Here is an 18,113-nt window from a genome sequence, read left to right on the forward strand (position 1 = left end):
ATTGGGATACTTTAATAATTTACGTAGTAACGTCTAAGTTTGATAAAAAAACGTCGCGAGAGTGGGAAGAGTTCAGATCCAAAATGCAGTATCCAAAAGTGGAAGATTTAAAAACGTTTTTAAAGTCAAAGGCTGATTTGCTGAAGACAATATGGAGACTCGTTAGGCAACACTTCGAATTCTCATAAAAAACAATCAAGAATATCTCAGTCGTTTGTTAATACGGAAAATGTTTCTCCAAGAAACACTAATACAGATGATAGGTCGGGTAATAATATGAATTGTGCCTTCTGTAAACAAAATCATTATATTCGAAACTGTTCAGAATTTTTAAAACTTTCCCCAGCAGAAAGACATACGAATGCGAAAAGACTGAAATTGTGCGTAAATTGTTTACGGTCAGGTCACGTAAATACGGTTTGCAGACTAAGCAATTGCAGGAGGTGCAATGGTAGACACAATACGTTGCTCCATATACAACGTAACGAAAACGAAAACGGTAGACGCGAAACTAACACGCCAGAGAACTCGAATGTGTCTCTTACATGTTCGAATTTTTCTCGGGAAAATGTTCTACTTGCTACAGCTCTGGTACAAGTAACCGATAAATTTAATAAATTCATACCGTACGCGCGTTACTAGATTCCGGTTCCCAATCTAGTTTTATCTCATCAAAATTATGCGATATCCTTAATCTCGAGACAGAAAGCATCGACATGGCCGTAGTAGGTATTAATAGTAGCAAATCCCAGATTAAGAAAAAATGCGAAATTTCTGTGGAGGCGCTACATAGTGCATATTCCGTAAAATTATCATGTCTAATAATAAACGAAATTACGGGAATTCAACCAACCACGGTCATCGATGTTAATCGTTTGAACATTCCAAAAAATATAATCCTTGCTGATCCAGAATTTTACATACCAGGTCCCATTGAGTTGCTTATTGGAGCAAATCTATTTTGGAAATTGATGCAGGTTGGTCAGATACGTCTAGGATCGGATCAGCCAGTATTACAGAAAACTTCCTTTGGATGGATAATGTCTGGAAACATTGCAGAAAAGTCAAATGTGTCTCACTGCAATTTGTCGTTGAATTGTGATATTCAGAACCAACTAGGAAAATTCTGGTTACTAGAAGAATGCGCGACGAAACCTGCTATATCAGAAGAAGAAACGTTATGCGAGCAACATTTCGTCGAACATACGAAACGCGATGCGGAAACGGGTAGATTTGTGGTTTCTATTCCATTTAAAACGAGTATAGACGAATTAGGCGATTCGGAAGAACAAGCGCGAAGACGATTTTTATCCTTAGAAAGAAAACTTAAGCGTAATACGAATTTATACGAAAAATACACGAATTTCATGAACGAATACAAAGCGTTAGGTCACATGACCAAAGTCAATAGATTAAACTCGAATGCGATTAATTATTATTTGCCACACCATGGTGTGCTTCGAGAAGAATCGGTTACAACAAAGCTTCGTGTGGTTTTCGATGCTTCGGCGGCGACTAGTACCGGTTTATCTCTCAATGACCTCCAAATGGTAGGTCCAACAATACAAAGTAGTCTTTTGTCAATACTCCTAAGATTTCGAATTCATGCATTCGTAATAACGGCCGACATCGAGAAAATGTATCGGCAAGTAATGATCAACTCGGAACAACATTCATTGCACCAAATATTTTGGCGTAATAATCCTAACGAGGAATTAGAAATATACGAATTAACCACGGTCACGTACGGGACTGCATCAGCGCCATTTCTAGCGATTCGTTGTATCATCGAGCTGGCCTTAAATTGCGAAGCGAAAATGCCAAAGTTATCTCAAACAATTAAGAATGATATATACGTAGACGATTTAATTACGGGAGCTGATTCTGTTCAAGAAGCAGCGAATCTAGGCTTAGGTATTTCTAAAGTCTTATCTGAAGGGTGCTTTAACTTACGAAAATGGCACTCAAATAAAGAGGCGGTACTTAAAATAATAAAGGGCGATGTACCTTCACAGAAAACTGTTCAATTCGGTGAAGATCAGAACATAAAAACATTAGGACTCGGTTGGTCATGCGATTCTGATTCTTTGACATTTAGAATTGAACCAAATACTATAGATGGTCGTGTAACTAAGAGAATCATTCTTTCAGCTGTTGGTCAAATATTTGATCCACTAGGCCTTTTAGCGCCTTGTATTATAAAGGTGAAAATTATTCTCCAAAAACTATGGCTAGAGCGATTAAGTTGGGACGAATCGGTTCCTCAACCGTTACATAGTGAATGGCTTAAATTCAAATCTGAGATCCCTCAACTTAATTCATTAAGGCTATGGGTACATAATTCGCAAATATTTTACGTGTATCCCTACTTTTTCTGTCTTTACACGGCAAATTACGTGTAGTAAAATTCACACTGGTATGGATATGTAAACTTTACTAGAATGTCATTCTACTTGAAAATGTCATCATTAATTTAAAGAGATGGCTTTTGAATGTTCTTGGATAACTGTTATTTTTATAATTGCAAATTATTAATTCAGTTAATAAATGTGATAATTCTTTTCACTAACTATGTATTCAGTGATTGTAAAAATTTATTTGTACAACAAAAACTAATACTCAATCGAGAAAAGAGGAAAAGTGATTTTTTAATAATATATTGTTATTATGGAACGGTTACAATTTTGAACATCTTTAACAACAAAATACTTGGATCACAGAATATATTATTATCCTGATGTATTCTCTGCTTGGATCTTCCACAAATAATACATAATAAATAACTTTTTATTAGGTTCTCGTCTTAAATCAATTATTTATCAAATACACTATATATCAATAATATTTAATCAATAACTTAAAATATTCCCGATGCAATGTCAAATATTTAAAATTGTCACTGATTGTCAGTGTCTGCCTGACATATTATATGCTGACAATATTATATTCGGCTGAGTGCGTTGTAAGACAAAGATAGATTTGGAAAATATTACCACGGCATTGTGTTCATTTTTTTCGAATCCTGAAAAAACCAATAAATATTTTTGAAAAATTTAAACGCAGAATGAAAGACTAAATTATTACCGAGGGCCGAAAGTCCCTTATAATAAATAAAAAGTTTATTTTGAATGAGATATTTGAAATTAAAAATCACACTAAATTTTCTCTTAGATTTTCACCCCTGTAACTTATTAAAATAAACATTATAGATGTTCTCAGGGACTTTCGGCCCTCGCTAATAACGTAATCTTTCATTCTGCGTTTAAATTTTTCAAAAATACTTATTAGTTTTCTCAGGATTCGAAAAAAATTAATCCCCATTTGAATAGCATTGCAGCCGAAAATACGTACCGATCCTCTTAACTATTCCACGTCACGTAATATTCCAAAACGCACATTCAATTCAGTTACACGGTTTCTCGGATGCTTCCGAGCATGCGTATGGTGCATCCATCTACCTACGTTCTATCAGTCAAAATGATCAAGTCTCAGTCAGGCTTCTATGCGCAAAATCCAAAGTAAGTCCGTTGAAAACTATTACGATTCCCAAACTCGAATTATGCGCGGCTGTTGTTTTAGCTAAACTATTTACAACGGTTAAGGATTCACTTAAAGTAACATTTGATAGCGTTACCTTATGGACAGATTCCACAATCGTGTTAGGTTGGTTGAAAACGGAACCACACCGATTGAAAACTTTTACTTCCAATAGAGTTGCTGAAGTACAAACTTTAACTAGTTCTTGTGAGTGGCGGCACGTTTCCTCAAAGGACAACCCCGTAGACATAGTATCACGCGGTATCAATCCGTATGAATTACAAGCATCTAATTTGTGGTGGTCTGGTCCATGTTGGTTAGAAAAATCCGAATGCGAGTGGCCTAAAGAGGTAAGATGTCTAGAGAACTTACCTGAGCTGAAGTGTGCCTCAAAGGCATTCTTAATAAGTTCTTCGGAACCATTAGTAGATATAAGTCACTTCTCTTCATTAAGCAAACTTATTAGAACCGTAGCATTTGTTCTACGATTCATTTCAATTATTTCAAAGAAAGACTCTAAACGAGCACTTGGTCCTCTTAAGACTGAAGAATTGAGTAAGGCGTACAAGCTCCTTCTCAAAATGTCACAAAGCGAGTCATATACGGCAGAAATAAACACGTTACTAAACAAACAAGAAATTAGTGCTAAAAGCAAAATTCTTAATCTTAATCCCTTTATCGATCAGGAAGGCTTACTCAGAGTTGGTGGGCGTCTAACCAATTCAGATTATTCGTATGACTAGAAACATCCAATTATCGTTTCAGCACACCATCCGTTAACTAAGTTAATTTTTAAGTCAGAACATCTAAAATTGATGCATGCCGGTCCACAACTTCTGCTTAGTTCTTTACGTCAATCAATTTGGCCGGTATCAGGTAGAAATCTTGCTAAGTTAACGGTACGACAGTGTGTCACGTGTTTCAGATTTAACGCGAAGTTCACAAATCCTATGATGGGTAGCTTGCCGAAAACGCGATTTGATGCTGGTTATCCGTTCAAGGTTTGTGGGGTCGATTATGGCGGACCTTTTATTATTAAAAATCGATACGGTAGGGGCGGTAAAACATCAAAATGTTACATGGCACTGTTTGTATGTTTTGCTGTCAAGGCAGTTCATATCGAGCTGGTTTCTGATCTTTCGACAGACACCTTTTTATTAGCACTGAAACGATTCATTAGCAGGCGCGGGAAACCTCAACAAATATATTCTGACAATGGCACAAACTTCGTCGGTGCCAATCACGAATTACAAGCCTTAAGCAACTTTCTGATTTCAAATCAAGACAAAATTTCGGACTTGTGTACATCCGAAAATATAAACTGGCATTTTATTCCGGCGCACTGTCCGCACTTCGGTGGCCTCTGGGAGGCAGGAATAAAATCGAGCAAGAATCATTTAAAGCGAGTGATAGGTAATAATATTCTAACCTTCGAAGAATTGTCGACAGTATTTGCTCAAATTGAAGCAATTTTAAATTCCCGACCCCTTTCACCACTCTCTTCCGATCCTAATGACGATAATCCGTTAACCCCCGCTCACTTTCTCATCGGCCAACCGTTAACAGCTACTCCAGAACCAGACGTCACAGAATCACCGACTGGAAGACTTTCTCGGTTCCAACTCCTGGAACAAATGCGACAGAACTTCTGGCGACGATGGTCGAAAGAATACGTATCCGAACTGCAGCAGCGGGTCAAATGGAAAAAGACGCAGAGAACTTTATCCCAAGGTTCTATGGTACTAATTAAGGAAGATAATATCAATCCGTTAAAATGGAGACTGGGGCGGATTGTAGAGCTACATCCTGGAAAGGATGGAATTTGTCGGGTGGCATCGATACGAACTGCAAATGGTGTCATCCGGCGAGCCTTCCCGAAGATTTGTCCATTACCCATCGACGATTGAAAGGGAGTCCTTTCAAGGCCGGGGGCATGTTAGAGCCGACAACACTGGTACCGACAAAACTGGTACCGACAACACTGTAACCACGCTGTAATCTACGAACGAGGCGCAGCGCATCGACAAGAACCCTCTCTTCCATCGTCGACCGGCAAGTGAGCAACACGCATTCTTTATGTATTTCAAAACTTGTTAAATTCGTAAATAAATATCAGTTTATACGTTAAGCGTTTTCATGCGACCAATTAAAATACTACAGTCCACTAAATACGTAAATTACAGACATGCTACCCCTCTAATCTGCACTTTTTCCCATCTGACGTCGAAAGTAGGCTATTTCGTTTGTACTGCATTAGTACTGGATTGTATCACCCTTCATCCGTTTGCACTGCCCCACCCTTTTAAATCTGTCTGGAGGGGAATCCCTTTTTTCGATCACGGGGTCCGGGATGGGTATGTTCGTTTGTACTGCGTTAGCATCGGATTGTATCGCCCTTATCCGTCTAGATTGGCCTGGGGGGCAGCGACATGCTACCCTCTACTCTGCACTCTTTGCCTTCTGAACGTCGAAAATAGGCTATTTCGTTTGTACTGCGTTAGTACTGGATTGTATCACTCTTCATTCGTTTGTAGTGACTCCACCCTTTTAAATCTGTCTGGAGGGGCTGGTGACATGCCATCCCCCCTTTTTCGATATGGTGGTCCGGGATTGGTATATTCGTTTTTACTGCGTTAGTATCGGATTGTATCGCCCTTATTTTGTTTGTACCGCCCCCACCCGTCTAGATTGGCCTGGGGGCCCATGACATGCTACCCTTCTACATTTAAAACAGGGGAGGATTAATGCTAGGAGTAAGGACACAAAATTAGCCAAAACTATTATAGTAATACTGCGGGTGTAAAATTTGGTAAATTCGTCAAAAATGACGAATTGCATTTTGAAACTGAAAAACAGGCTTGCAAGCCACTCTCCATGGGGAATGGAAAGTTACACCCTCAGATGGATCTCGGAGTAGTTCTACGCTACCGATTTGAAAAATGGTACATGTATTTGTTGGAGATATTTTGAACACCATTTTCGATCAGAAATCAGAGGAACGACCTTGCCTTTTCCTACTAGGAAGAAATTTATCCATCCCCTCAATAAATTTTACAGTTTTACACGCTATCGATATGAAAATCAAAGATCTCATGCGGCCCATTCCGAAATGCACTCTTCGTTGTACAATTTCAACTTCTCTGGATAACTGATTAACTGAAACATACATACGGCAGAATTCATTGGAATCGAATATTATTAAAAGTATTTCAAATATTAAATGAAAAATTGCCACAATCAATGTCTTTCCTACCATCTAATGCGAGAGACCAGATAACAATAATTGCCGTTGCAATAATTGCCGTTGCCGTTATGGTAATTTGTTTTCTAGAAAGGTTTGTATTGTTCATTTATGACTGCAATGAGATTCAGAATTTCCGTATTCCATTTGCAAAATAAATATAGTGTCAAAAACTTGCTTATACATTTGACGCAATGTCCGTCAACGTGTTAATTGACTCTACAGATTCAGTGCCAAAACGAGACATTTTTATAGAAAAATATTTGCAAATATATGAAATGCCAAACTGACCTATTAAATAAACAATGATAGTGCGTCAAATAAAATACCAAACATCAGACCGCGTATTTTAAATTTAAGAAATATTTTCCAAAAATTTAATATTTCTAAACTAGACATTACGCTTTCGAGGTATGAACAGCTTCTGTTTTGCAGCAGTCAAAGTTTGCCACTAGTTTAGGGTCTTAACCTAGCTAACAACCGCCGGTGTTGTTGCTTAAGTGTTTGCATATAGGTAAGTTGAGCATTTTTGCTTATATTTTTTTTAAGCGGCTTTCTTTTATGCTATTTTGCTTGCTCTTTTTATTTCTTTTTGCTTTCTAGTTATTAATACTTCATTGACTGATTTTTTCTTACAATGAGTGAGGAAAAGGGGGGCTCAGTCCCCCCTTATCCTGATACTTCTTCTCCGGCTAAAATTGCAATGACTAATAATTCCGAAAAAAATCAAAATCAGACTTCCGACAATAATTCTCAGGATGAAAAAAAGGTTAATACATACTCCGAAAAAGATCATGGACCTTTTGTAGTATATCTTGAATCTACAAATATACCGAATATAAAAATTGGCACATTCAATACAATTAAAATAGCTCGAGATATATTCAACCTCAAACTTAATGACGTTAAAAAAATAGATAGTAAAGGACTCAATAGAGTTTCAGTTGAATTTGCCAATTTTCACTCGGCTAATATGCTACTTAAGAACACTCAACTTCTAAATCAGGGATACAAGATATATATACCCTTTAACTTCGTAACCTGCAAAGGTATCGTCCGACAAATTGATACAGATATTGATGAAAAAGAACTTCTTCGGTGTTGCGATACAGGAAATGACATTGAAATTTTACATATAAAAAGATTAAATAGAAGAGTAATTAAAGATGGAGTAACTTCTTATGAACCCACAGGTACGACACTATTTACATTTCGAGGCGTTCTTATGCCCAAAACTGTGTTTTTTTATGGCATACCAAGACTAGTGGACACATATATTGCCCCAGTGACACAATGCTATAACTGTCTTAGATTTGGCCACACAAAAACAAACTGTAAAGGGAAAGAAAGATGTTTTAATTGCGGGGAAAACAAACATGAAGACGTATGCATGACAAAATGTTTTTACTGCAAAGATTCTCACAAATCTATTGACAAGAGCTGCCCAGAATATACAAGGCAAAAGAATATTAAAGAACTGATGGCGTATGAAAATTTGACATTTTTTGAGGCAAGTGAAGCCATTCCAAAATCATACATCTCAAATAATAAATTTATTTATAACCCGAGAGATTTTCCAAATTTTAAAAATAACAGCAGGCCATTAGAAAATACTCCAAGTACCAGTACAAATAATTCTAACACCATAGAACCATCGCAACGAAGAACAAACAATTTTAGATCATCTACAGTAAAACGTTCCTTTCAACAGGTGGTTCTGAACTCCGACAACAAACGGAGAGTCGTGCAAAAACGTCAAGATAAGCAACCAAATGAAAAGAGTACATATACACAGCAATTAAGACCAGAAAAGCCAACCTCTTCCCCCACTAGCTCATTTTCTCGTTCAGAACCTTACAAATCAAGAACCTCGGCTAATTTATCACAAAACTCCAATCAAGCCTGGCAATCCAGTGCATCGCAAAACTTTCAAAATATTGATACCTTTTCTTCAAATGACTTTTTAAACTCATGCCTAAATTTTATTAGTAATACATCATCAGAAAACTTAAATTTACTTAAAAACCATTTATTTTCCCGATTAAACGTAGAGTCCTATATGGACCAAGAGGATAAATCTGATTCTGATTTTAATTAATTAAACATATCAAATCACATAATCATGAATTCAAAAAAGAAATTAAAAATTATTCAGTGGAATATTAGAAGTATTAAATCAAACAGGGAAAACATAACGAACTTAATTTTCAAAGAAGACCCTGACATAATTGCTATTAATGAAACTTGACTTAAACAAGATTTTAATTTTTCTTTGAAGTATTATAATGTTGTCAGACAGGACAGAGATGACGGATATGGTGGAGTAGCTACTTGTATCAAGAAATCTATTATTTTTTCTACAATTCAGAAGTACAACTCAGACCAAATCCAATACATAACAACAAAAATTGGTAACTTATACATAATAAACATTTACTCCAATACAAATAATGCCATAACTCTTCCTTTCTTGAGCTCAACAATAGAAAACATACCTACAGAAAACTTAATTATACTAGGTGATCTGAACTCTCACCATCCCCTATGGGATAAATGTCCTACCAATAAGGGAGGAAAAAATATTTATGATTTTATTTTTGATAAAGAATTAATTATCCTAAATGATGGGTCAGCAACATTGTTTCAACCTCCTAATAATAATCTTAGCGCTGTAGATCTAGCCATAGCAAGTAATAATATGGCTCTATGTTCTACTTGGGGTGTCATACAAGATTGTGGAAATAGCAACCATTTCCCCACCTTTGTCATAATAAACAACTGTGAGTTTAACAAAAATGATAGCATCTATACACAAACATACAAAATGAGAAATATTAAAAGAGCAGACTGGTATACATTCCACACTGGGATGATAACAGGAATGCTTGATTTACCGGTAAACTCTAATTACAATGAGTTTTTGGAGGTAGTTAACCAAGTAGCAGATAACTCAATTCCCTATAAAAACTGTAGAACACAGGGTAAACCTTCAAATCCGTGGTGGGATGAAGAATGTTCACTTTGGATTAAAAGCCGCAAACAGGCAATTCAAAACTTTAAACAATCTGTTTCCTTAGAGAACTATATAAACGCTAAACGTATAATCGCCCAAACTAAACGAAACCTCAGAACTAAAAAAAGAAATAAATTCATAAACTTCTGTGAATCATTAAATAAGGAATCTAACACTACCTATGTCTGGAACAAAGTTAAAAAATTCTCAAATAACAAAAATTACGGCCAGACATTTCATAACCCCGCAGATAACATTAAAACAGAAATTCTACAGAACATGTCTGCAGTTTTTATTGATCCAAATTTTGAGCTTGACGATATAAACGAGCAAGTTTCCCCTTTTACAATCTGGGAACTTAACAATGCTGTAAATAATAAAAAAAATTCGGCACCAGGTATGGACGACATTCCTTACCTTATGATAAAACATCTACCACTACAAGCTAAACATTTTCTGTTGAATATCTACAATAATTGTCTAAATGGTGACAACCTGCCTGAAGATTGGAAAAACCATAATGTTATAAATATCTTAAAGCCACACAAAAATCCACTCTTGGCCAGTAGTTTCAGACCAATAGTTTTATCCTCATGTGTGCTTAAAACATTAGAAATATTAATCAAGAATCGCCTAGATTGGTCCTTAGAACATAACTGTTCATTCACCAACCATCAGACAGGTTTTAGAAAAGGAAGAGGCACTGCTGACAACTTGACCCTCCTTCATTCCACAATTGTGGAAGCCTTTGAATCCTCCCAATCGGTTTTGGCCATCTTTCTTGATATCAAAGCAGCATATGATAATGTCAATATATACAAACTTTATAGCAAACTAAAACTTCGAAATATTCCATCTGCAATAAATAATATTGTGTTCAAAATTTTACAGAAGAGACTTTTATATTCAAGATCTAATGATGGTGACTTTTTGGGACCTTTCATGGCAACTAAGGGGCTACCTCAAGGTTCTCCCTTAAGTACCATTTTGTTTAATATTTATATAGCAGAATTGTTTTGTATTAGCAATAATGAAGTTAAAATATGTGGATATGCAGACGACTTGGTTTTGTATATTAAGGGATATGATATCCAAAGCATGGTAAGTAAAATAAACAAAGAATTGGAAAACACATTACACTGGCTTGCAGAACATGACTTGTCCTTATCCAAAGACAAATGTGAAGCTGTATGGTTCACAAAAGGTAGGCGAAGAGATAATCTAACAGAAATCAAAATCAACAACACAGCCATTCCTCTAAAAAATGAAGTGAAATTTCTAGGCATAATGTTTCATAAGCATCTATCATGGGACTTACATGTTGACAATATTATACTCAAGGCAAAGAAAAATATTAACATCCTACGAGCAATATGTAGAGTCTGGTGGGGAGCTGACCCACGAACACTCCTAATGGTTTTTAATGCCTTGATCAGATCTCACCTCGATTATGGTTCCTTCCTATTCAACCCAATATCACAAAAATGCAACAACAAACTCAATGCAGTATTTTTTGAGGGACTTAAGATATGTTTGGGGTGCATGAAGTCTACACCAAATTTGGCAATCTTGGCAGAGTCTGCCCAAATGGACCTAGAACATAGAAGATTATTGTTAGCCTCTAAATTTTTAAGTAAAATCATCATTATTGAGAATCATCCCATAATATTACTCCTAATTGAAATACGTAAAAGACTTATAAACAAACCTAATTTTTATACAAGGCATAATGTACCATACTTGGTTTCGGCATTAGAATATTTTTTTCCATATTTTAAAAAAATATACAAAAGCCCAAATTTTCCATGCTATGAATTAGACTATGATACACTAATGAATCCACTTCCAATTCTAAATTGTAATATCAAAAAATATGACCCGATGATTAAAGAAAAATTCCTTATGACTACTGAACAATATGGGAAAGACCATACCTTTATATATACTGATGCCTCAAAAAACAAAGAAAGGGTAGGTTTTGGGATATGCATCCCGAGTATTGATTATAATTTCTCCTCAAGACTTCCTGGAGCTCTAAGCATAAGCAAAGCAGAGAGTATAGCAATACATCAAGCGGTGGAAGTCGCAACTACAAAACATCTAAAGAAAGCTATAATATTTTCTGATTCGCTCAATGCAATAACCAATATTAAAACATGTAACATATCTGCTTCAGCAGATATAAGGGCCCTAAAAACAAAGAAACTTATATCTTCAGCCAATGAGAATGGTACCAAAATTCTCCTTTCCTGGATACCTGGACACTCTAATATATTTGGTAACACCCAGGCTGACATACTGGCAAAAATAGGAAGAGACCTGAATGTACCCATGGAAGTACAACTGAATTCCCAGGATGCCCTATCAATCATCAAAGGAAAAATTACAAAAGAGTACCAAGAAAAATGGAAATCTTTAGTTCAGAAGAAGAGTTCGCAATACAAAACAATTCAAGACTTCTTTCCTACAAAACCTTGGTATTCAAATTTTCCATATAGAAATAGAAGACACACTACCACCATCATTAGAATGCGCACAGGCCATTGTTTAACAAAACAACATCTGTATAAAATGAATATAAAAGATAATCCTTTTTGTGAATGTGGTCGTCTCGAGGATCTAAACCACATCTTTTTTGAATGCCCGATTAATGTGATTCCTAATTTTGATATATACACAAAATTTATTTCCATGAACTTCAAAACACCGCTCTCTATATACAATATTCTAAGTTCTTTAACGGAAGAATCAGTCAATGTAATTATGCGTTTTCTTGCAATTAACCAAATAAGCTTATAAACTGCAATGCTTTTTCTAGCAATTAACAAAATAAGCTTACAAATTGCAAGGCTCAACTGTTTATATGTATCCGTGTTATATTATGTTGCTATTTGTCATTTAATTTATGTTTTAATTTTTAATCATACTGAACCTGACCCAATTAATCTCATTTAATTATAATCATCACACCTCATCAAAAGCTTCCTTACAAGAACATAGTCAGCGATTTTGGTATGGCTTAGAGCCAGACTACGTCAAGATCGCTTATAAATCGTGCTGGTAATCGCCTTGCAGCGAAACCAAAAACAAAAAAGAAGAAGAAGAACAATGATAGTGCAATTTTCGATTTTTTTACTATGGAATTATCGCTGTATCGACCAGAGCGGATCTGTTTTGAAGTGGATGTGAGAGGTGGCATTCCGATTTTTGCAGATAAAATTAGGTGACAACTTCAGTAATTATAATTGGCTTATGCTCCTTCTCAAATATGTCCGGAACATTAATAAAAACATTCAAATATTTAAAAATTTCGAATAACATCGATTTTTTTCAACTTTTCAATCGTTTTTAAAACGATTCATTTTGGAACAAAGTCGTACAGAAATAAAATAAAGATAATTGAATTTTTTATGATATTCGACTATAAAATACACTTAATAGATTTTGCATAATAATTTTGCAATCTAAATTTTTTTAAAAAAGTTAAAATTTTTTATAAACTTTCTGAACAAAAAGTAGAACATTATTTAGAAGTTTGCTAATTTTTTACATATAAAGATACGCCCTACCTATCTAATACACTTTACAGAACTTAAGTTGGTTTATTTAATCGGCCTCAGCAATGTTTTAAAGTTATACACAATTTTTTGGCTTATAAACAAATACAGTGAGGACGTTTGCGTTAATAAATACGAATAAATTCATTTTTCTGTTATTTATCAAATAAACATTTTTTTCTGTTTTAGGACAACAGTAAAATGTATCTCGAATAAACTAAATTAAATACTTTCTTCTGTTTGTCTCAATTAATTAAAAAAAAATTTGGGCACCCTGTATAAATAATTATGTAATAAATAGAGAATTGAATAATTTTTCAAATAAGCTAGTACACTACCCACATTTTCCACAGATGGATGACGTTAGTAGTATGATAGATATCCCAAAAATTATAATTTAAATATAAAAATCGACCTGTTTAGGAATTTATCTCCAGAGTTGCCCATTCTCGAGAAAATGAATTTATTCCAACTCAAACGTCCTCACTATATTTGTTTATAAGCAAAAAAATGTTTATATCCTTAAAACAGTGCTGAGGCCGCGTAAATAATCCGATTTTAATTTTGTAAAGTGTATTGGATTGGTAAAGTACCTCTCGATATGTAAAAAAATTAGCAAACTTCTAACAGGTCTACTTTTTGTTCAGAAAGTTTTAAAAAAATTTGAACTTTTCCTAAATAAAATTAGATTGCAAAATTATTATGCAAAATATATTACCTCGATTTTAATGAAATTTGGTGGACGGATTGAGTATGTTGTAAGAATTTTCTAAGTAAAATACGAAGGTTCTAAGTGCAACCAAAGTGGTTGAAAAACATTGAATAACAAGAGGCTTATTTTGCCCTCTTATTTTGTATTTATTGCTATTTTGCAGAAAGGATAATCATTTAAGATATTTTATACCAGTCGTGTCGTATATCATACAAAATTCAATTATCTTTATTTTATTTCCCTAGACTTCCCTAGACCAAAATGAATCGTTTTTAAGTTACAAGCAATAAAAGTTGAAAAAAATCGATGTTTTTCGAAATTTTGAAATATTTAAATTTTTTTAATAATGTTCCAAACATATTTGAGAATGAGCATAAGTCAATTATAATTACTGAAGTTGTCACCTAATTTTATCTGCAAAAATCGAAATGTCACCTCTCACATCCACCTCAAAACAGATCCGCCCTGGTCTATACAGCGATAATTCCATAGTAGAAATCGAAAATTGCAATGTCATTGTTTATTTAATAGGTCAGTTCGGCATTTAATATACCTGCAAATATTTTTCTATAAAAATGTCTCGTTTTGGCACTGAATCTGTATCAATCTGAGTCAATTAACACTTTGTCGGACAGTGCGTCAAATGTATAAGCAAGTTTTTGACACTATATTTATTTTACAAATGAAATACGGAAATTCTGAATCTTGTTGCAGTCATAAACGAACAATACAAACCTTTCTGGAAAACAAATTACCATAACATAGCAGCGGTAATTATTGTTATCTGGTCTCTGACATTAGATGGTAAGAAAGATGTTGATTGTGGGAATTTTTCATTTAATGTTCCAAATACTTTTAATAATTTTCGATTCCAATGAATTCTGCCGTATGTATGTTTCAGTTAATCAGTTATCCAGAGAGGTTGATAGCGTCTGAAACTGTAAAATTTATTGCGGGGGTGGATAAATTTCTTCCTAGTAGGAAAAGACAAAGTCGCTGCTCTGATTTCTGATTGAAAATGGTGTTCAAAATATCTCCAACAAATACATCTATCATTTTTCAAATCGCTACTAGTCCGAGATCCATCTGAGGGGGTAAATTCCCATTCCCCATGGAGAGTGGAGAGTGGCTTGCAGGCCTGTTTTTCAGTTTCAAAATTTAATTCAGTTTTTCAGTTTCATTTTTGACGAATTTACCAAATTTTACACCCGCGGTGTTACTATGTGCAAGGTTTGGCTGATTTTGTGTCCTTACTCCTAGCACTAATTCTTCTCTGTTTTAAATGTAGAAGGATAGGGGTAGTACAAACAAAATAAGGGCGGTACAATCCAGTACTAACGCAGTGCAAACGAAATAACCTATTTTTGACATTCAGATGGCAAAGAATGCATAGTAGAGGGGTAGCATGTCACTGGCCCCCCCAGGCCAATCTAGACGGGTGAGGGCAGTACAAACAAAATAAGGAAGATACAATCCGATACTAACGTAGTACAAACGAACACCCATCCCGGACCCCCATATCGGAAAAGGGGGGATGGCATGTCACCAGCCCCTCCACGCAGATTTAAAAGGGTGGGGGCAGTACAAAAGAATGAAGGGTGATACAATCCAGTACTAACGCAGTACAAACGAAATAGCCTATTTTCGACATTCAGAAGGTAAAAAGTGCAGAGTAGAGGGTAGCATGTCACTGGCCCCCCCAGGCCAATCTAGACGGGTGAGGGCAGTACAAACAAAATAAGGACGATACAATCCGATACTAATGCAGTACAAACGAACATACCCATCCCGGACCTTCAGATCGAAAAAGGGGGGATGGCATGTCACCAGCCCCTCCAGGCAGATTTAAAAGGGTGGGGGCAGTACAAACGAATGAAGGGCGATACAATCCAGTACTAACGCAATACAAACGAATGAGCTTTTTTTTGACCCTCAAATCGAAAAAGGGGGGGTGGCGTGTCCCCGCCCCTCCAGGCAGATTTAAAAGGGTGGGGGCAGTACAAACGAATGAAGGGTGATACAATCCAGTACTAACGCAATACAAACGAATGAGCTTTTTTTGACCCTCAAATTGAAAAAGGGGGGGCTGGTGACATGGACCTTCTTTTTCGTCTTCCTGTTCTACAGGGACTATCCACCTCTCCGCTACTTGCATGGGGTGGTCCTCATCTCTATGTTTCTCATAACGTAGCTACCTTAACCTGTTTCTTATTTTGTTTCCAGTGGGATCTACACCCAATCTCCTCTCATATATTCATTCCTAACTTTATCTTTTCTAGTTAGTCCACTCGGCTAATAAATCATTCGCATCGCAAAAATATACAATTCCTGTTCATTCCTATGTTTTACTGCCCAATATTCAGTACCCTACGTTCATACATCGTAACTAGTCTTAATGCTGTCATATAGAACTTACTTTTGAGTTTTATTTGCACCTTTCTATCATACTTTGCCATATGCCTTCTTGCCTTTTCAATGTTAATCAACACTACGTGCAAGTCTGCCTTGCATAATTTCTTCTTCTTCTTTTTCTCGTTGTCCTTATTCCCTATAAGAGCGTCGGACTTTGGCATCACCCATCCATCTTTTACTCATATCTTCCACGCCTTCCAATCTCCTGCCATTTCCTTCATCTGCTGCACTGTTTTCCCTCTCTTTGTCCCGATTTGTTCCATCCAATCCTTTCTAGGCCTGACCCTTCTTCTTTTCCCCTGTCTTTTGGCATCTGTCACCGTCTTTACTAGTCTGTTCTCGTTCATCCTAGTTATATGTCCAAACCAATTCAGTTTTCTTTTTTCAATTTTTTTCTCTATTGGTTCCTGACAGCACGTTTCTGATGTTTTCGTTCCTTTCCCTGTCCATCTTCGTCTTTCCAGCTATTTTTCTCAGCTGCTTCATTTCTGCTGCATTTATGGCACTTTCATGTCTTTTATTTGTGACCCATGTCTCGCTTGCGTATAGAAGTGTTGGTACTGTGATTGTATTATATACATGTATTTTTGTTACCTGGCTGATTTCTCATTTTCTCAGTATCGTATTATTAATCGCATAATATATTTTCGTAGCTTTCTTTGTCCTATTGTCTTTTGTCCTTTGTCATAGCATAAATTCAAAATTACTTTTATTTCTAGAAACTTACACTAAATGTTGACCATAAGATTTGACCATAAATGTATGATAATAAAAACATATTTTGAATTGGGTACTAAGAAAAATGGTCTGAACAAAATTAAGCAAATGTTTACTAGAAATAACTATTTCAAACTAAATAAAACACTAAATAGCAATGCTTATTTTTTTTTATTCAAGAGGAGAGCCCTTTATTGGTGCAATGGCGAGGTAAAACTCCTCTAAACCTCGCCTAGGACTAAAAACCTATAAGTAACATTACTTTTTTTATTTGAAGGATACTGCTGCTTCTCCATTTTTCGCTTCTTTGTAATGTTCATTGCCTCTTTATTAAGTTTTTCCAACGGTCCTTGAACCACCCTCATAAATTTGGTAAAAGATTCGTCATCTAATTTGTTCGTCATATTATTGACGTATTCCTGTTGAAGATTTCGTTTGGTTTTTTCCTGGGTTACATTTGTCTGTTCTAGCTTCCCTCTGATAAATTTATTAATTTCCTTCTCATGCCTTGATTTGATAATTGAAGTTTCTCCCAAACACCTTGCAGCATCATCTAAGAGAGAGTTAGTACCCACGCTCTCCTCATACATTCTTACTAAGTGCACATGCTGACACAAGGTATTCCTCACCTCATATACTCTACAGTCACACTGATAACGGTGCATACAAATTTTGCAAACTCTACAAAACAACATCTTATATACATTCACTTTCACACACTTGTCTTAAAGTTACATTTTGTAATATATTAGGATCCGTAAGGGATCTTACCTGATATTGCCCATATACCTCCACATTCTTCGTAACCTCCATTTTCCTTTTGATCTTTTCTGCCCCTCTGTGAGCCTGCATTATAACCCTGTCCTGATAATTGTTCGCGTTTGGCAGTTTTATGTCCACAATTCTCTTCCACATTTTACCTCC

General features: G+C 35.6%; 1 protein-coding gene across 1 annotated transcript; it reads left to right on the forward strand.

The window, feature by feature from the left end:
- Positions 1-716: 716 nt before the first annotated feature.
- On the forward strand, positions 717-17,224 carry LOC114335132 (uncharacterized). Its single transcript, XM_050657039.1, has 2 exons — positions 717-1,292; positions 17,192-17,224. Exons 1-2 carry the CDS (start codon positions 717-719, stop codon positions 17,222-17,224), a joined length of 609 nt encoding a protein of 202 aa, XP_050512996.1.
- Positions 17,225-18,113: the final 889 nt, after the last annotated feature.

Source organism: Diabrotica virgifera, chromosome 7 (assembly GCF_917563875.1).
Source record: "Diabrotica virgifera virgifera chromosome 7, PGI_DIABVI_V3a".
NCBI lineage: Eukaryota > Metazoa > Arthropoda > Insecta > Coleoptera > Chrysomelidae > Diabrotica > Diabrotica virgifera.